Source organism: Prosopis cineraria, unplaced genomic scaffold (genome assembly GCF_029017545.1).
Source record: "Prosopis cineraria cultivar Desert tree isolate PC_DT_omini unplaced genomic scaffold, ASM2901754v1 PC4, whole genome shotgun sequence".
In the NCBI taxonomy this organism is placed as follows: domain Eukaryota; kingdom Viridiplantae; phylum Streptophyta; class Magnoliopsida; order Fabales; family Fabaceae; genus Prosopis; species Prosopis cineraria.
Window position 1 is genome coordinate 38,362,399 of NW_026555335.1, and position 20,000 is coordinate 38,382,398.

The 20,000-nt window shown below is 32.4% G+C and overlaps 2 protein-coding genes across 4 annotated transcripts; both read right to left on the bottom strand.

The window, feature by feature from the left end:
• Nucleotides 1–7,061: 7,061 nt before the first annotated feature.
• LOC129309124 (protein BONZAI 1-like) lies at nt 7,062–12,467 on the bottom strand. Its single transcript, XM_054950518.1, has 16 exons — nt 12,198–12,467; nt 12,018–12,065; nt 11,401–11,549; nt 11,251–11,299; nt 10,955–11,011; nt 10,415–10,600; nt 10,196–10,330; nt 9,504–9,565; nt 9,324–9,426; nt 9,136–9,250; nt 8,351–8,427; nt 8,135–8,272; nt 7,879–8,043; nt 7,637–7,750; nt 7,433–7,529; nt 7,062–7,363 (listed from the first exon to the last, which is right to left on the bottom strand). The coding sequence occupies exons 1-16, from the start codon at nt 12,345–12,347 to the stop codon at nt 7,269–7,271; spliced, it is 1,740 nt and encodes a 579-aa protein (XP_054806493.1). The 5' UTR covers nt 12,348–12,467; the 3' UTR covers nt 7,062–7,268.
• Nucleotides 12,468–13,440: 973 nt separating this feature from the next.
• LOC129309126 (uncharacterized) lies at nt 13,441–16,601 on the bottom strand. 3 transcript variants are annotated; one of them, XM_054950523.1, is made up of 5 exons: nt 16,468–16,560; nt 16,095–16,132; nt 15,242–15,518; nt 14,505–14,624; nt 13,441–14,369 (listed from the first exon to the last, which is right to left on the bottom strand). In XM_054950523.1, exons 3-5 carry the CDS (start codon nt 15,509–15,511, stop codon nt 13,722–13,724), a joined length of 1,038 nt encoding a protein of 345 aa, XP_054806498.1. In that variant the 5' UTR covers nt 15,512–15,518; nt 16,095–16,132; nt 16,468–16,560; the 3' UTR covers nt 13,441–13,721. The 3 variants fall into 3 exon arrangements, with proteins under 3 accessions (XP_054806498.1, XP_054806497.1, XP_054806496.1); XM_054950522.1 differs by having other exon boundaries at nt 16,095–16,149; nt 16,468–16,549; XM_054950521.1 differs by lacking the exon at nt 16,095–16,132 and having other exon boundaries at nt 16,468–16,601.
• Nucleotides 16,602–20,000: the final 3,399 nt, after the last annotated feature.

Here is a 20,000-nt window from a genome sequence, read left to right on the forward strand (position 1 = left end):
AGAAGCTGATTATGGGAGGGACAAATTAGTCATTTCATCAAAAAATATAATTGCAAATGAGCCTTTAGGCCTTCAGAATAATTTCAGAATCTATTAGGCCTTATTTGCAAAATTCTTGCTACTTAGGGCCCTTAATGCCATTCTCCCAAAAAAAAGGTGACATGTGTCATGCTAGGAAAGAGTGAATAACTGATAGTTGAATGCAAACACAATTTAGATTTCAGATCTGTTACATGATGTTAAGTTTTCAATTATAATTAGGCACTTAATAATAATCATATTAGTTTTTATTTTAAGTCAACCCATATTATAAAAACGTTATGAAATATTTCTTTAAACTAACATCAAATCCCTACACTTGTGAGGAGATGACGCAAATTAAAAATTAGGTTAAAATGTATAAAATTTTCTTAAATTTTGAAGTGGTTGCATATGATTCTCTTTACCTTTTAATGTTTAAAATTAACCCTTAAATCTCCTACCATTAAATAACTATTATTTTCTTAACATAATTTAAGAAGGAATAAAATTGTAATTTTTCTTTTTAACACACGTGACAATGCTTTCATTGTTTTTAGTTGAGCGACATTATTTTACTGAACACTACAATTTAAAAAAATTATAATTTTATTATTTTTTATCAATTAAAACAGTATTTTATATTAAACAAATGAAAATAAATATATCTAAAAGCTGTGATTGATAAAAGTTATATAAATTTTATTCTACTTTGTTTTTTTTATACTTTTATTTGGTTTTAGCTGTTATTTTTCTTTTGAATGAAATTTTTACTACTTATTCAAATAAAAATATGTTATTGGTATGCTACAAATGGAATGTGTGCTACTTTAAAATAAATTTTTTTTGCTATTAAAGGATAAAATTTTTATTTATATGATTCTCATCAATGATAACTTTTAGATATTTTTCTTTTTATTTTTCAATATAAAAGACTTTTTTAATTAATAAAGAATAATAAAATAATAATTTTTTCTTAAATTATATTACTTGTGAACAATGAAAACAATATCATTCAACTAAAAAAAATGAAAGCATTGTCATGTGTATTAAAAGTAAAAATTATAATTTTTTGTTTTACTTTTAAACTATGTTAAAAAAAATAAAAATTTTTTCATGTCATGTGTCACGTGTATTACATTAGTTTGACATGACAATAACTATATTAATAAAATAATAGTTAATTAATAGTAGGAGTTTTGAAAAATAAAATTAAAGTTTAGATGAGTTAATTTTAAATGTTTAAATGTGAGGAGGGACATATGTATTTGTTTTAAAGTTTAAGAAAATTTTATACATTTTAACCTAAAAGTTATATGAATATTACACAGATGCCATAAATATATTCATAATTTTTTAAAACAATAAAAAATATTTTTTTAAAAATGAAACAAATTAATAGTCACATTGGAAATACCAATTCATGAAGAAATTGGGAAATATCACAAGTACAATAGCTAAACTTAAGGAATTTCGAAGGGGTTTTGGACTCAAGGGTACAAGAAATTCAATTATAATTTTCATCGACTCTACACAAGCTCTAAGCCGTACTTTAGGACTTCAAATTAGAAGACACCATGTGCTTAACATAATATAGAAGATATAAGAAAATTATTACCCGTGATGAACAAGTTATCTATCACCATATTTTTTTTATATATATAAGGAATAAACTCTACTGACATCCAAGAATAATTCTCTCAAGATATTGAGAGTAATGAATGGACTTATTTTAACTAAGTTGCTACACTCATAAGAAATTAATAGTTATGTTAAATAGTTAGCTCAAAATGTTTATGGAATTGGTGCCTACAGCTACAAGCTAAAGGGCCTTTGGCAAATCAACCTTTATTCTTACTTCCTACTTATGAAGTCTTTAGGTGTAAAGGGTTATGATATCCTTTAATAGAAATGGCTTAAGAGAGAATTGAGCCCTGACATTTGGTGAGAGGGTGACACAAGATTTTTCCTTATAATCTAAATTAAATATAACGTTAAAGGGTAAATTTTTCTTCAAAGTTTTTCACTAAGTACAACTTATATCTTTGAATTTAGATTGATGCACTAAGGCTATTCATATTTGTAACCTAAATGCTCGGGATGTCCAGCCCAACTCAATAAAATTTTGCCCATTTCATCCAAAAAAAAAAGGTAGCCCAAAAAGATTTAAGCATGTTGGGGCCAAGTTAGAGTTGAGGCAGCGTGGGGCTACTGGCAAGGTATGTTGCCTTATCCATTTGGCCTTGCCTGAATAATGTATTTGCATGCGTGTGTGTGTGATAGGAAAAATATCACCAAAAGACTATTGGAAGTGTTTTATATCAAAAAAGAATTTTAAGATTATGATTTTTCATTGTACCCCCTTACTCCTTAGTTGAAAATAAGTTTTTATTACAAATGACTGAATTACCCTAAAGTTTAAAATAATAAGTATTTATCCTACATAAGCAATAAGTCATTTAGGTTTTGACAACAATCAATTCATAATTAATAACAACACATTTAAGATTTAACAAGATTGAAGAACTAGCAGCACAAGTTTAATGGAAGAAGTGTTTATCTTGTATAAATAACAAGCTATTTGAATTTTGACGAAACTAATTCGTGGTTGACAATAATACATTTGGAATTTGACAAGATTCAAAAAATTGATAGCACAATTTAATTGAACAAGTACTCACCCCATATAAACAACAAGTCATTTGGGTTTTAACAACAACAAATTCATGATTAACAACAATACATTTAAAATTTACTAAGATTGAAAATTGGCAGCACAGATTTAATGGAACAAATGTTCACCTTATATAAACAACAAGCTATTCAAGTTTTGGCAACTGTCAATTCATAATTGACAATATCACATTCAAATTTTAAAAGAATTGAAAGCTTAACAACACGAGTTTAATGGAACAAATGTTCATCCTACATAAACAACAAGCAATTCAAGTTTGGAGAACAACACATTCAGATGTTAACAATTAATTCTTGTTTAGTTGTTTCTCTTTCATTAAGAGGGGCAATTAAGTCATTTTCCATAAAAAATTATTTTTAGCAAAGGACTAAGGGGGTGTAGTGAAAAATCAAAATCTAAAGTCCTTCTTTGATATAAAATACCTTTGGTGGTCCTCAATTGATTTTTTTCCTATATGATATCCTTATTTTTTATATATCAAAGATCAATGTTAAAATGTTCATTTAGTCAATGAGATGAAGGAGGACTTCTAAAAAAATTCAAATAATATTGGACTCCTCTCATTGAAATTGTGGTTTTATTAAAAAAAAGTATATATATAAATTCACCTTCATTAAAGTTCATATTGATATTTTTGTTATATTTAAGTCTTCATGATGTTTCTTTCTTTCTTTCTTTTTACAAGTAAATTTCTTTTTTTTTTCTTTCTACTTTATGGCATATTAATTAATTTATAATTGTCCTTTTTTTTTTGAATGCTCCTCTTTTTGTGTATTTTGAGGAGATCAAGTATTTTTTTCCTAGATGCTTCTCTTTTTGTTACATATAAGTCTTCATTATGTATTTTTTTCTAAACACTCCTCTTTTTACATTAATTAATTTATAGTTGATTTTACTAATACATTTTTCCCTTTCTTTTTATTTTAACCATCACTTAGGAGCTGCCCAACCCAAAATTCTTAGGCACCTCATAAGATAGCAGGCTGCAAAAAAATGCAGCCCTTTCATATTTTGGGTAGGGCATCTTGTAGGGGCCTTGCTTAGCCCAACTTGCCCACTTGCAACTTTAATGCAATGTTACCATAAAAATTTTTAAAATGATACAATGCTTTTCTAAAGTAATGTTTGACTAATGTTGACTATTAGTTGAATAATTCTAAGGGTTTAGGGTCAAAAATGTTCCTAAAGTATACATGAAAGTCACAAATGATCCTAAACTCAACTATGGGTCATTTATTCCTTGAACCTCAAAATTTTTTTGCTTTATTACCCTACCATTAATTTGCCTAATAGTTCTTTTTGTGGGGCTTGTAATTTGCTAAACTAACATGCTTACATGTGGGTAGGAGAGAGAGAGAGCTAGTTCATCCATTTTGCAATGTAGAGAGAGACTAAAGAACACTATCACAACACAATACTCCTCTTTTGTCCTCTCTCCTTCAATGGTGTTTAGTCTAGCAATGGTCTGTTGTTGATAAGTTAAGTGGTGGTTCACGGTGTCACTACCTCCCTCTCCCTCCTTTATTCTATGATGACAAAACAAAGCACTTGTTGCAAACTGGTTTTCATCGAGTTTCCACTTAAAAACTCCATCTGCTTGAATGATTCAACCATGGACCTTTCCATGTACCAACATTGTAGAGGTCTAAAAGATGACGTTGCAACTTTTGGTGCCTTATTTTGTCTGGCTTTATTTAGTTTGTTTTTGTCTTTTATCATTTATAGGCACGGTCTTTTATACTTGTTTTTCTATATCCAAACTTAAACCCATAATCACACACACACAAAACATTACTAAAAGTCACATGGTACACACACTCTGTTTTGTTGATCAGACGGAGTCTTGAACGCATGGAGATTCAAACAAGTTCGCGAGCCAAGGTGCAAGAATGAATGAGGGTGCTTGGAGCCATGCATGAGAGGAACATAGTTTGGCGGCAAAGGAAGCAAAGTGAATGGAGTGGAAAAGAAAGCTTAAGTGGAAGAATGTAAGGAGGAGAGAGGGGGGAGACCATAAAAGGAGGAAATGGAGGAGAGAGAAGGAAGAGAAGATGGAGAGAGGGAATGGAAGAGAAGATGGAGAGAGGGAATGGAGGGGAGAGAGGTAAGAGAAGACTGACAGAGAGGGAATGGATGAAAAATTAGGAATGGATGAAGAAATGAAAGTGGAACCTATAGGTAACATCTTTTATTATAAAAAAAATATTAAAAAGTAAAAGCTGTGCATACATGACTTGCCAAATATGCAAAATCATGGATCCCATAAAGTCACAAATGGTCAAAATATATCAACTAAATGGTAGGGTAACGAAGCAAAAAAGAAAATTTAAGGTTGAAGGACATAAATGACTTGTAATTGAGTTTAGGGACAATTGTGAGCTTTCGTATACAATTCAGAGATAAAATTGACCCTTAACCCTAATTCTAAGGGTTAAATAATAATTTTGCCCTAAAAGTTTGTTAAATAAATAATTGATATTTTAAATTTTTTATTAGAGCAATCTTGCCCGTTGTAGAGGATGAGCTACAAGGGATATATGCCTTAAGGAAATTCCCATGGAGCAATAAATAGAATCAGTTGCTGACAACTTAAATATTGAATTAGGTGATAGAGTGGCCTTGTTACCACCATCCACAAACATTCAATCCAAGTCACTTCGACTCATCCCTTCCCCTTAAGCTACTCAATGTTGCCCATGGGCAAGTCTAGATAATTCTATATTTGCTCACAATTTACTCATGGGCATATATTTGGACTTGCTCATCATGGGTAAGATGAGGGTGAGTATAAACTATGCTCATGGGCAAGTCAATGAAATGCTTGGATAACATTGGTTTTACATCTAGTCAAACTCGAACAAAACCTCTTGTCAAAATCTAGATGAACCATTTTTTAACATTGATAACAAATTGTTGAATTCTATTTTTTGATTTGAACATTGATAACTCAAAAACTTTGAACTAATAGAAAGTTTATAATATAAATTATTCATTAAAAAAAACTTCTAGCATGAAAATTTAACATTAGTCATAATTGTTCAATTAATGGTCAACATGACTAAATGTCAATATAGAGCGACATTGCATTATTTTTTAAATTTTAAAAGTAATATTGTGTTAATAAAAGTTAAAAATATTAGTTTCACTTAGCAAAATAACTTTTGAAACTAATTTGTCCTTTAACCTTAAATACATTTTTAAATAAAAAAGACGCATAATCTTAAAAACAGCAAGACTGTTTTAAAAAAATACTTTGTTATAAATTTTATACATATAAAAAAATCAATAAAAAAACATATTTTTCCGTGCTCCCATAGTATTAAAAAAAAAATCAACAATCATGGCACGCGCGTTTCGCACATGGCAGTGGCATTCAACCCATGAGTGGATGGTTGGACTTTGAAAGGATACAATTCTAGAACCATTGAATAAAATCTGAATTTCTTATGCCGATATGATTGCCAGAGTGGACATCATTTCAGAACCATTGAATATAAAAAGCATCCATGGGCCCACTAAATGATAGCGCCCTGATATGAATTTAAACTCCCCATAAAAGGAAAAAAAAATCAACCATGTTTTTTTTTTTAATTTTTCATCCTGCTAGATATAGCTTTTTTTCCCCCTGCCTGAAAAAGTTATGTGACGAAAAAATAGAAAGATTTCCCTTGCATAAAATAAGTGTCGCATTTTTTTTTGGCGCAAAGACCAAGAAAAATATTGAAAGACATCAACGACTTGAAAATTTTAAACTACAGCTTTTAACTGGAAAGAGAATTAATGATAATTATTAATTAGATCAATCCCGACGATACCCACTTCAGACGAGGAAAATGCTGGGTGTTGAAGTTCAAGAAAATGTCAGAAAAAAGGACGGCTGATAGTGTTTTACTCGCATGAATCTGTGGGTCAAAATCGTGAACCTTGATCGACTCATCGAGCAATAGGCCTGTGATGGTCCCTCAACGCCAAATTTCTGCTCTTTGACTCTCTCTCTCTCTCTCTCTCTCTCTCTCTCTCGTGTTTTTGGCCAGATCTTTGACTTTCTCCCTCTCCCTCTCAAAGTGCCAGATCTTCGTCACTCACTCTTGTTCAACAAAAAAAGAAAACGTTATAAATCTGTCCGCTCAGTAAATAGGATACATTCCAGCATTACATGCATACATTTCACAATCACATGAAAACAACAAATAGAATGCTATTGGTGGTTGGGTTGATCAGCCAGAAATCCACTTTGTTATCTAGCTCCACAAGCAGAGCACTAGAGCAGAACATTTATCCCCCTTTCATTTTCCAATAAATTACTCCTATACGATGCTGAAAATCTTAGTATGCCTTTTACTGTTGCTTTCGTTAATGATTGGTTTTGATTAAAACAAGCATACACATCTCAATTTTTGTTTAAAGTTCCGTAGTGCTAAACTATCTTAGGAATCTTCTGTCAAAACAGAAAATAAATATCTAGGACATATGAAGCCCGCCCTTTTTGGCGATTTATGTAACTGAATTTAATGATTTATGTAACTGGAAATTGCACAATGAACAACCGACATAACTAGAGATTCGGTTGAATATTTCTGGTCCGCATGTAAGATAAAAATTGAGAAGGCAATTCTGCTAGAAGTGCTTGAACTACTGAAATCTGTCCATCTGCAACACAGAGAAGAGTAAGTTAAAGCTGATTCCCTCATTGGTTATAATTCGGACACTGATACCTACTTTGAACATCCCGAAATGGAACAAACTGGACTATATCCCGTGAAGCAACCCGTCCCGATAAACTTTCAAGCCTCTCCCCCTTGTCTGCATCCAAAACCTGCACCAAGAGAAGTTATATTCCAAGTACAATGTCAAGTAGCAGCATAGCATCCTCTAAACAAGAGTGTCTCGGACAAAAACATGTAATCATGCTGGAAAGAATACCTCCATGTCTTTGAAGTCGGCACCTCCTACTCCAACAATAAGGAGTGATAATGGCAGATCAGATGCTTTAATAAGAGCATCTTTTGTTTCTTGGAGATCTGTTACCACCCCATCCTAAAATGATATCGGAGAAACATGTATAAAACTAATATTAATGCTATTTTGCAATAAGGAATGACAACAGTAACCTTCAAAGGGAAAAACTAAATGGAATAAAGGATGATGTGTGTTTTAAATCTTACAGTGATTATCAATAAAACAAAGTACTTTCGTTTTCCATTTGTGACAGATTCGCTGGCAATAAGTGCAGCCTTGTTTATGACAGGCCCAAAAAGAGTTGGCCCTGCAAGAGTAACATTAAGTAGGGCACTTGTATATGCCATCATAATTCCTTGGATCCCATCCACCTGTGATATACAGACTTGCATGTTTATTAAAGAATTATTTCATAGTGGAAAGCTAGCAATAAAAAAGCAAGACCAGACTTCACAGCTCTACCTCGCAGTCATGGCTGCTTCCATTCAAATTAAAACAATGGGAGACGGGACCATCAATTGGTCGAGCGCCAAAGCCCCATGTGGGAAATCGTTTGTCTGAATCATAAAACTGTAACACCTCCCCAACCTCAGAGATAGCCTGGACAAGTCATTTATGGACACGGTTCAGCAACAAATGGAGTTGTAAAACATTTTGACATTAAAAATCACTTCTCACTCTCTGATATGCATTTGGCCGCCCTGAAGGATCCATATAATGTAAAGAATCGGGAAGGCGTGGGTTTCCATTTGAAGCTGGTAAGCAAAAAAGAAAGGTTAGCAGGGCTAGCATTTGTGGAACCCACAAATACTTCCTCAAAGAAGGCAGGAAACAGTCTGACCCCTCAACCTATCAAGCGCACTAGCGAAAACTGGACCTAAGCATTGAGTTAGGAGGACAAGTGCTGAACTATCAAGCCACTGGCTGGAGAGGTAAATTGGTTGAAGAGACCAAATGGTAAATAAGCTAGAAAAGATTACTAATTAACTTATATCGAATTTATAATTCCCATACTGCCAGAGGATTGACTTTGTGAAAGTGCAGTTCTATGCCGTAACTAGTAATTTTGTTGGAAAATTAATAGTGGCTAGATGAAGGGTGAAGAGAACAAAAATCAATTTGTCATTAAAATATTCCATAAATAGGGGTTGATAAATCAGTTTGCAAACAATAGCGAACACAGCAATTTAGCAACAACTGAAGTTTGAGAAAGTTGGTCACTTTATCAGGTACACACACTTACATGCGTGTACACAAACATGTATATGTAAATATCAATATTCACATATTTATATGATCAATTGACAGTTGTGTCAATGGGAATGGTCAGGATTCATTCTCCTCCCTCATAAATCAGCACAGTTCTCGCTAAACATGCCTCTATATTATATTAACTTCCATGAAGTCAATATCTTTACAAAAATATTTTGCACAAGCATTGAGGATATTGGCATGTAGCATACCTGTGAAATCAATTGCCACCATGAAGTTCAATTCAAATCCCCCTGCCAAGTAATCGAGAAAAGTATGCTGGACACTTTCAGTAAACTTGTCCACATATATTTGGCTCTTTAAGACCTGTGTTATAGCTAATTTGGTTTAGATGGGTTGAGAAATTCATCATGGAAGTGCACTTGATTAACAAAATTACCTCATTATGATTATCTTTTCCATCAGCAGCAGGTAAAAATAAATTTTCTCCATGACCATCAGAATGAAGCTTTTCCAACTGTATCAAGGATCTGTGCACTTTCCTTGAAAACAAGAAAAAATTACCCGAATAAGACGAGGGACAAAAAGGAGAAATAGGCTAAAAGAAACTCCCGATTACCCCATCAATTCATGCTTGCCATTGCTATTGAAGTCATAGCATTCTATAATTAATGGGCTGTCCTGTATAAAATAATAATGGAAAATGAGAAAGCTTATAAAATATCTATACAGAGAAGGCAATGTTTTTCAATAAAAAAGGGGGAAAAGAAAAAGAAAAGAAAAAAGCAGTACAATATGGATGCCATATTTATGGTAACAATAGATGCAAGCCTCACTGAATTGTTAACATTACAATATGTAAAAAACCAATATCACTGACAAAACAAAATGTGCTGACTCCAAGTCAACGCCAGTCAGAACTCTATCTAGTGATCCAGGCATTGATATATTGATATTATATACAAAATTATGACGGAAGGGTATTTTTAAATATACTGTGTTCCTTAATTAACTAATATATGTCCTATGTGTTGCACAGAGCTTGAGAAATGGGTTGCAATGTTCATAACTTTTGAATATGATGACTTGTTAGAGTTTTTAAATAATATATATATATATATATATATGTAAGATTCATGTATTGAAAATGTGCAGCTTGAACAAACAACCACCCATTCGAAACAATATTTGAAAATACAGGATATGGCATGGCTCTTTGCTTCAAAGGAAATGAAAACTAAACGTGTCCACATTAAAGTAGGCTGGCTATGCCAAGTGACAAAATTTTGATGCAAATCTATAGTTCTATACCTTGCTTCGTACTTGTTGAATATTCAAGAATACTGGTTTCCATATAGGGTTGTGGTCATTCTTTTTGACTTCTGTTTTGCATATAGGAATTTGGGTACCACCTTCCACAACTTTCGATATCACTAAAAAGGGATCCTACAAGACAAGCAAATGTATGCGTTATACCATAAATTCCATTCCTCATAAAGGCTACCCAAAAAAATGAAAATAAGCACATACACTTTTTGAGAAGAGATTCCTATATTCCAAATCTGAAGACCTGAATATCATCTCTATTGTAGTCTTTGAACTGATACATTCCTCAGCATTCACCATGAGTTTCCCACAGTTCTGAGAGTAGTTTGATCTAGTAGAATCTTCTATGAATAGATCCAAGGTCAATGACCAATCAGGTTTTGTAATTATCTGCACAGGTGAAATTGTTAATGGGGCAGACTCTGTATGATGTAAAGTGCAGCATTTATGCACGAGGTTCTTATTCTCAAGAAAACTTATATAATACACAGTAGTCATCAAAAACACTTTAACTCTGAAGTCTGGAAAATTTAAGCATTCTAATGCATCATTTATTGGGAAGGACCAAAGGAACAATTATAGGGTCAAGATAGCGATTAGTAAAAGATCAAAAAATAACTTCATTGCTGAGATTTTTCTCCGCACCTCTCACATTCATATTTCAAACTATGCATGATATAATGAGTTTTCTTTTAGTTGTCATATATTAATAAACAAAGACTTTGTAGATGGTCTCTATGTTACCTCGGATAATGCACAGGTTGCTTGACCAAGATATTGCTGCTCTTCTAGCTTAAGCATCTGCATAAGTCAAACATGTTATCACACCTAATGAACCAGCAAGGAATGTCCACATAGTAAAATATTATGTCACCATGGAAAGAAGGATATAGACAATCTCCTACAGGGATATATGTTTATCCACAATTGTTTGAACATATTTTTACCTCTCACTTCTAAATGACAAAGCTATAAATTAGAACCATATCTTAGTCAATACAGATTATTTTTATGCTAGCATGAGATCACAAAAAACATACCTTTACGTCTACATTGTGAAACTGGGTATCAATATCATAAATACAAAACCTGTGATGAAAAAGAATTCACTTATTAACTCTTGGAAAAACCAGAAAGGCTTATCTACTTCGTTAGTAATAGAAATATCATTCATTTACATTTAAACTTACACTAAAATCTGAACAACCTCAAAATGATAAAAGAGAGTCTGCTTAGTGATCCATGAGGGATTCAAAGAATTTAGGACTACTTCTGTGCGGCCCAGTTCCTCAAGTGCTCCATTTTTTCCTTTTGCATAAAGAACCATCATTGGATCACTCTACGGCAAACAAGAGTTAAATATAAAACATGCCAACTTTTCTTTCACGTGAATATTGATCGTATTAAAAATATAAACGATGATATTTTTCAGAGAAAAAAATAGAACAATGACAAAAAATATACAGTGGGTTCAAAGTCCAAAATTTTTGTGCAGAAAATATACGAGCATTAAGTGCTTGGCAGGTTGTAGTTTAACATCCTGGATGTACATGGTTATATGCACACCAAAAGAACAGACCAAGCATTAGCTAATTATGCTGCTATAAAACTGAAAATAACGATAAAAAACTAAGAAGCAGAATTGATTGAGCAGACATTTAAACTATAGAACCGGAGCCAAGCTCAATTTGAGCTGAAAGAAACTAAACTAAGTTTCGAGCATCAACAATTATGGTTAGATAACGGCTACATGGAAATAGATTTTACTAAGACAGCTTCAGAATCATGAAATGTTTAACAAACAAACCTTGGAGAGCACATCCCGGTCACGCAAGCCTGAAGCAGAAAAGGATAACTGCAGTACAAAAGAAGCCACTGTTACGCTTCGAAAAGCCCTTCCATAAAAAGTTAGTCAGGAATTGAAATTATGGCTCAGTAAGAGAAAGGGAAATGTCATAAGAAACTTGTTCCAAAACAAAGGATAAACCTCGATCTGAGAGTAGAGGCCATGATAGCCACGATACTTTAGGAAGTTATCAACAACATCGTTTGAAGCATCGGCGGGATTGAGGAGAGAGCCGGCGGTGCCGCCGATGGCCATACGTCCACCGGCAACGTCGGAGAAGCAGTTGCCCATTGAATTTCGGCGCAGGTGTTGACTGACTTCAGCAGGAGAGCGACCGACAAGCACCGGGAATTAGCTACTTTCGTTTTCTCATATGGATGCTTGATTGCGAAATTCCGTTGTGTGAGAATCAAGCATCATCGTAATTCAAAACAACTGTCATCCTAAATTTTTTTTCACACAAAAGTTATAAAATAATTCAAATTACAGTAAATTAAACTGTAATAATATTTTTCGTAAAATATTCTTAATTTAACTGTCTTAAGGACATTATTTGAAATAGATTGAGATATTATTAAAATTAAAATAATAAGAAAATAAACGTTATTTCTTAAAATGGTAAAGTGACAAATATTTGCAAAAGTAAAAATTAAGCAAAAAGGGTTCAAAGTAACAATTTATTTTAAATGAAGGGCAAAAATAACGGATGTAATTTTCTCTCTTTCTCGATTTTTACATGTCATTCTTAAACAGAGATTATGTTTTTTTTTTCCTGTATCATTTTAATTTTATCGAATGTTTCCGACAAGACTAATTTTCTTTCTTTCTCTAAACTAAAATTAATAGAATAAGAACCAAAAAAAGAAAGAAAAAAAAGTGGATGAGAGGGGGACTAAAGTTTGACGTCCTTGGGGGTGACCACCTGGGCAACATCATCACCTAATCTCCTACTTGTCCACAGTTATGATGGATCAATGCAGAACAAAAGTGAAAAGGTATGTCTCCCCTGTTCGGTACCCATAGCTGCAAAAACTAGCTCTTTCATATAATGAAGGTAGAGAGCACGTGAATTGTGGGACAACCGCTCGCTTCATTATCCATGGCCCCACAAAGACTGGAGAGACATAACCGGATGCATCCTGATAAACCCATGTGATGAACCCATGGGACTTTGATCCTCCTAATAACTTCTATCTGAAAGTGTGCACTGATTCACCAAGATTCAACTCAATTGTCCACCTTCATTTTATGTATCAAATTTCATAGACAAAAATATTTCAAGAGAATGATGTTATAGAAAGAAATGTGCATGTGGTCGCTAGAGAAGCATGATATTTAGAACATTTGTATAGGCCTCTGCATTTAACACATGACAACAGCAAACTTTAGATTTAAATTTTTACATCAAATTCACACTTTGTTCAGGAATGTAGGATAGACAATTCAATGCCTTGTTCACCAAAGAGTTTTAAGCAACCCAGCTTCACCTATTGCAAATCATCTGTCTCCCAAAAGAAAAAATATAAAATGCAAAAGCCATGTAAGGCGGTCCCACTTGAAAGAATGCCATTGTTCTAGTTAAAAAGTACTTCCCAAAATGCCAACTGCATCATTCCATGGTAAATAATCAGAACTACGTCCTCAACATCAGGGATCTAAACTTCGTTATGGATGAGAGGCAGAGGAGAAAGCTTCAGGTATGCATGCGTCCCCAATTTGACCAGAATGATATGGAACATTTGATAATGACGAAGCATGTGACTGCATAATAGGATTGGCATAGCCCATATTCAAAATGTAGGGATTAAAATTTGGTTGTGGATTTAGAACATGCACATGTTGAGGATCTGATATTGATTGAGCTTGACTGCTGCCCATATTAACCATTGACGAACGAAAATTAGACGGTGGATTCAGGATATATGCATGTTGAGGATCTGGCAGTGATTGAGCATAGCTGCCCCCCATGGAGGAAGAAAAGTAAGGTTGTGGGTTTAAGTTAATCTGATCTGCGTGCAGATAATTTTGCAACGATGGATCATGAATGTTGGCCGTATTCATCAAGAAGTGACACTCAGGTTGATGGTATTGGTATGGCATATTCTGATATGTACATTGAGGTTCTGGCACTAATTCACCAAAACTACCGCTATTCCCAGCTGAATAAGCATTCTGCAAAGCAAGAGGCCATGCAGGGAGATGAAGCTGGTTCTCTGAAGTTTGGTAGTGCATGGACAGTACCGGGGCTTTAGCTGGCATAATAATTTGCTTGTTGATCAATATTGGACGAAACAGCGACAATAGACTTTTTACCTGCACCACAACAACAAACTTCAACCATGTAAATACTAGTAAATATAAGAGTTTTTATTTAATGCTAAAAAAGATGAGAAAAAAATGGAATAATTGTAGTTAAATTGATTTGCGAGAGATTATAATGAAGCTTACTTGTCCGAGACTGAGTTCAGGACTAAATTTGCGACCATCTTTCTGGTAATTTTCTTGAATTGCGTGTTTAAAGCAGCTCTCTGGCAAGGGTAAACAGTCTTGATGAATCTTAAATCTTACCTGCACAAAATTCAATGGGAGGAAGGAGGCAGGTGGAAAAGGTGCGAAAAATTGTCATCAGATGTCATGAAGTTATGACGTCACAATCCAAACTTTGCAATTAGGAGCAGCATAGGATTAGACAATTTTGTTTTTGTTTTTGTTTTTGTTTTATATATATAAAGGCAATTACAGACAGAAAAGATCACAAAATAAAAGGTAAAAAGAAAAAGAGCCTTAATCCTGAGAGGATAGGAATAAAGCATTAGGCCGAAAAAAAGAAAAATTATTAGAAACAAAAACGCCTAAATAAAGAAAGGCCTGAGAAAGAGATTGAATATCTTGAACCAAGATTTTGGCTTTCCAAACATGTGCTACTATTAGATTAGACAATTTTGTTGGCCTCTCATAGAAAGCGCAATTTATGCTGCAAACGTCTGGCCATCTGGCTGATTCTGCCATAATTGCTTCAATCATCTACTACACCAGAAAATACATTTTTAATATGTGGTTCGGCATTTTCCCCGTAAGAAAATTGAGGACAAGTTCAGGTAGGTTTTCCCATATATATATAAACGGGCGGGTCTATACATGCGTCTGTGTGTGTGGTATGTGTAAGCAATGGTTAAGAGCTTCACCTGGGCTGGGAATTTTCCACCAAAAGCTGATTCTTCTATCCCTAGCTTCCCACTAGAGGTAGCTGTGTATATACCATAGAGAAGCTTTAAATCATAATCAAACAAGAAAAGGTGCACGCCAGGCTGTATTTTCTCTACAACTTCCTTTTTCCATTCAGGGAGCCCAAAAACTCTAAATTGATAGCACTCTGGCTTAGTTACATGATTGCACATGAATATAAAGCCAGAAAGTTCTTCCAGGTTGTTCAAGGCCTTTTCCTTTCCAAGCATTGAATCTCTGCATGCGTTAGCAACAGGGTCACAAATAGGGTGGGAAGAAATAAGAGAAAGCATATACTGTCAACAAGGAGGGAATCATGGGGGAAATTTTCCACTGACCTCTTATTTAAATCACAAAATGTCATTGACGTGAGCAAGGAAAAAAATAGAAGGAAATTGAATATCAAGAGAATATATATCAAAAATGAAATTAGGTCTAGAACCACACACAGATTATGCCGGATCCATTGGTCAGATTGTGCCAATTTCCTTTGTAGATTGAATTACTGACACATCCTCAAGAACTAATGGATAAATGACAAATTTTTTTTTTTTGTTGCAAGTTATTTGAAAAATAAGAAGCCAATTGCAGCCAATAAGCTAATTCACGTGATTTAGAACCCTTTCATCATAAAAAAGTAATTAATCAATCGACCAAGGTTTTTAACATTTCCCAACCGCAATATGAAATCCACAAAACAAGGACAAATGGGATGAACTTAAAATATGGCATCCAATCATATCTAACGCAAACTTATGAGTAGCTTAGCCATGAAAGCATATTTCTTATGGCAAACACCTTCATGCACGTTACCTTTGATTTACTCTGTCCTGGCTCCCAAGTAAGTCAAGCTGAAGATAACAACGGACTGAAAATAATCAGAACGATTAATGTGGAAGTCCATGTGTCATATGATGGCCCAGAAGTTCCAAGAAGCATAATGGATCCACCCAAACATAAATTTCAAAATGGGAGAGAAAAGAAAAACCCATGAAATGTGACTTTCGTAACAAAGACACAAACTAACGTAATCATTTCGCGTTCTTGAAATAATGAAGCAGTCACCAAAGCAAAGAATGTCACGATAAGTGATCAAGGGTTTCAGGCAGGCAAATAAAGAAGAATAGTTAAAATGGCATACTATAATGAAAAGTAAACGGTAACTTAGACTGAAAAGAAAGATTACCGGCGACGGCGAGGAAGCAACCTTAGGAATAATAAATTTGGAAGACGTTCACTGCGTGTGAACCCACTCAGACTTAGCGAACCGCGATTTTGCCTTCACAACTTTAAGAACTCGAGGCTGCCCCGCCAATTCCGACGCCGCGACTATCTTTTATTTTCCTTGGAAGGTTTTATTATTATTATTATTTTTTTAAGCGTTTGATTGCGGGTTTGGATTTTAGTTAGATAAATTTAATTAAAAAATTCATTAATATAATTAATTTTAATTATAATTAATTGTGTTATAATACGGTTATATTTAAATATTATTTTTTGAAATTAACTTTAATAAAATTGAAGGTATTTAGATTATTTAAATTAAAATCAATTTTAAAGGTGTAAATTGACATTGATTTTTAAATAAATCAAAATAACCAAATTTAAGTAAATTAAAAAAATAAAAATATAATTCTTAAATATTAAATATATACATATGGTGGGTACCACTGTGGAGATGGCAAGTACTCCAGGGGTTTTTACATATGATGGGTGCCAAAAAATTTAGGAATAAAATTGGCACAATCTGCAATTTTTGTCGAGTGATGGGAAGACGTGCTGTCCCTGTGAGGAAATTTTGTTGGGTGATGTTCATATTTGAAAATTTAACCATTTTGACAAAATAATAATGACGACAACAATTATAATTGAAAATTGAAAACTGATCCTATCATCTTATAGAGAAAGAGAATTTCTGAGGCATACTTGATTTGTTTTTAAAAAAATGCGTGTTTGGGTTTTTCCTTTCAAAACCATAATTTGGGTTGGCATGATTAATTATTTGAGATTATCCAAACAGACTCTAAATGCGTTTTCATTGCATTTTAATACAGCTAGCTTCATCAACAAAAATTATTATATTAAACTTTTAAATATTGACAAAGTATTTTAAAAGTTGACAAATTAAGTTTATTTTTTAAAATAACAATGATGATTTGTACAAAAAATATTATTTAAAATCAGAATTAGAGGAGTGAAAAGATTACATAAAGTTATAAGATTAAAAATATATTTTAATCTTTTTGTAATGAATGGTTTGAAATTGAAATATGAGAATTTGATGAAAAAAAAATTATTTTGTAAAAAATAACAGAAAAAATTGATCTACTAATCCTTATAGTTTTACTCATGAATTAAATCCTTATAATTTATTTTATTTTAATCAAATCCATTATAATTTGATTTATTATATAACTATGTTGGCCCCTAAAAGTTAAAATTAATCATAAATTATTAAATTTTACAAAATAAAAATATTTTTGGAGTTTACAGAAATTTGATTTTAAAGAGTTCAAATTCAACCTTTTCCCCAATTCTTCTTGGGTTGCTTCCCAACAGGCAAATCATGACTCACGCGGCAATAAATCAAGGATGACACTTGAAATCAAGATTTTATAATTAGATGTTTGTAATTTATTTTATTTTAATTAAATATTTTATAATTTGATCTATTATATACTATGTTAATCCATAAAATAAAATTAATAATTGTTCGTAAAAAATAATCAAAGCGTGGTGTCGCGAGACATGCCAAAGACGCTAGATCTCAAAAGAGTGTTGAGAACCCACGTTCTCTTATCACAGTTCACCCGGATGTGAGAACGCAAAGTAAAAATAATTAATGTAAATGTAGGAAAGTAAAGATACATTAATTAAAAAAAAAAGTGGTGGGCTCTCTCGACCATACAATAAAAAAATAAAGACTAAATTTACATGATAAAAAAAAAATAAAATAAAATAACAAACGTGGAATTTAAAATTGATAGTTTGTTGATGCTGATGATGCTATTGTTGAAAGAGGGCTCCTCTATTCATAGATAATTCTGGCTTGGTACCCAAGCCCCATAATCGTCAGTTTCTTTGAATTTAGAAAGCATTTCCCCTATCATAGTCACTCACCATGAGTAAAATGTGGATGGCCTTGACTTAATAGCTATGATTTTATAAATATTTTCTTTAATTATTTTAAAATTAATTAAATTGAGTTGAGCCTAAACCTCCAAATTAATAATTTGGGTGCAAACAATAATAAATAGTTAGATTTTATAAAATAAAAATACTCTTGTAGTTTATTTAAATTTAATTTTAAAAGAGTTTAAATTCTATCTTTCCCATGATTCTTCTTGGGTTGCTTCACAACTAACAAATCATGACTCATGTGGCAATAAATAAAAAATTGAATTCTTTTATCAAGGATGATACTTGAAATCAAGGTTTTAAAGCCGAACTAAATTGATTGGTTTAACTAGCTTGATCCAATCCAGTTAATGCAAGTGACAAAAATCAGAAAACTTGTTGGCAAACCAGGAAAACCAGAAAAACCAACTGGTGTGGCAAGCCAATAGGTTCAAACAATTATATCTGAAAATAAAAGAAGCCAGTGGGAGAGACAGAGAAAGAAAACAAAATGAGAAAATAAAAGAGATTCAAAAGAGGAAAAAATGAAGAAAATAAAATATTTTACAACAAACCATCACTCGCAGTATGCTTTTCTAGTTATGATACCACCAGATCTACCATCAAATTGTTAGATCCAAAAAAAAAAAAAAATCGAACTGTTGTAGCTTGTGAGACTTGCTGGGGCAGAGGAAAAATGGAGGAAGAAGAAGAAATAAGGAGAGATGGGAAGTGCAATGGCAAATGAAAAAGGGAGGAAGACAAAATGAGAAGCCAGAAGAGAGATGGAATGTGTGAACGTGTTAGGACCGTTTGGATTTTAATTGAATATAATTGATTATGAAAAAATTAATTAATATAATTAATTTTAATGTTATAATGTGATAATATTTAGATTTTTTTTCTAAAATTATTTTTTCCATAATTGAAAATATTGAATGATTTAGTCAAAATTATTTTAAACGTACAAACTACCACAAAGAGCATTGCTTTTTAAAATATAAATATTAATTTTAGCTATATAATATTATTAAATTTATTGAAATCTATTTAATAAATATAATATTATTAAATCTTAGGGTAAGAATTTACTTTACTCTTATTATTTATTTTCCATCCGTCTGAAGTAGAATGCACAAACGTTGGTAAGAAGAAGAAGAAGTAGAATACACAAACACTTTACAAGGAGCACTGCCTTTTGTAATATAAATATTGATAAATTTACATATAATATTATTAAATATCTTGAACTTTATTTAACAAATAATATTATATATATATATATATATAATAGTAATCATTTAATATTTATATAACAAGGGGAAGAAGACGCAGCACCTTGTGTTCTACGCCAGGAAGCTTTTGAGTGACGCAAGGCGGGTTTAGTTTAGTTCATGACCAGGTGTATACTTCTTTTATTTAAAAATATAAAATATTTTTTAAGATTAAATATTAAAAAATATAAAATATTTTTAATTTTTTGAGGTGTAATTATTATTATTTTTAAAGTATCCCTATTAATGAATGACTTTATATTTATTATAAAGTGTTTAATATGAGTAAATACGAAATGATAGAGTTAGTTTGAAAGTATATAACTAC

Coding starts and splice junctions, on each gene's coding strand:
- LOC129309126 (XM_054950521.1), bottom strand. CDS start 15,511: ATGCTTGGAAAGGAAAAGGCCTTGAACAACCTGGAAGAACTTTCTGGC. Junction 14,625..15,241: donor GTGGAAAATTCCCAGCCCAG/GTGAAGCTCTTA, acceptor AATTTTGTGCAG/GTAAGATTTAAGATTCATCA. Junction 14,370..14,504: donor CTGAACTCAGTCTCGGACAA/GTAAGCTTCATT, acceptor GTTGTGGTGCAG/GTAAAAAGTCTATTGTCGCT.
- LOC129309124 (XM_054950518.1), bottom strand. CDS start 12,347: ATGGGCAACTGCTTCTCCGACGTTGCCGGTGGACGTATGGCCATCGGC. Junction 8,428..9,135: donor GGTGGCAATTGATTTCACAG/GTATGCTACATG, acceptor TTTGCTTACCAG/CTTCAAATGGAAACCCACGC. Junction 7,364..7,432: donor TCCATTTCGGGATGTTCAAA/GTAGGTATCAGT, acceptor TCTGTGTTGCAG/ATGGACAGATTTCAGTAGTT.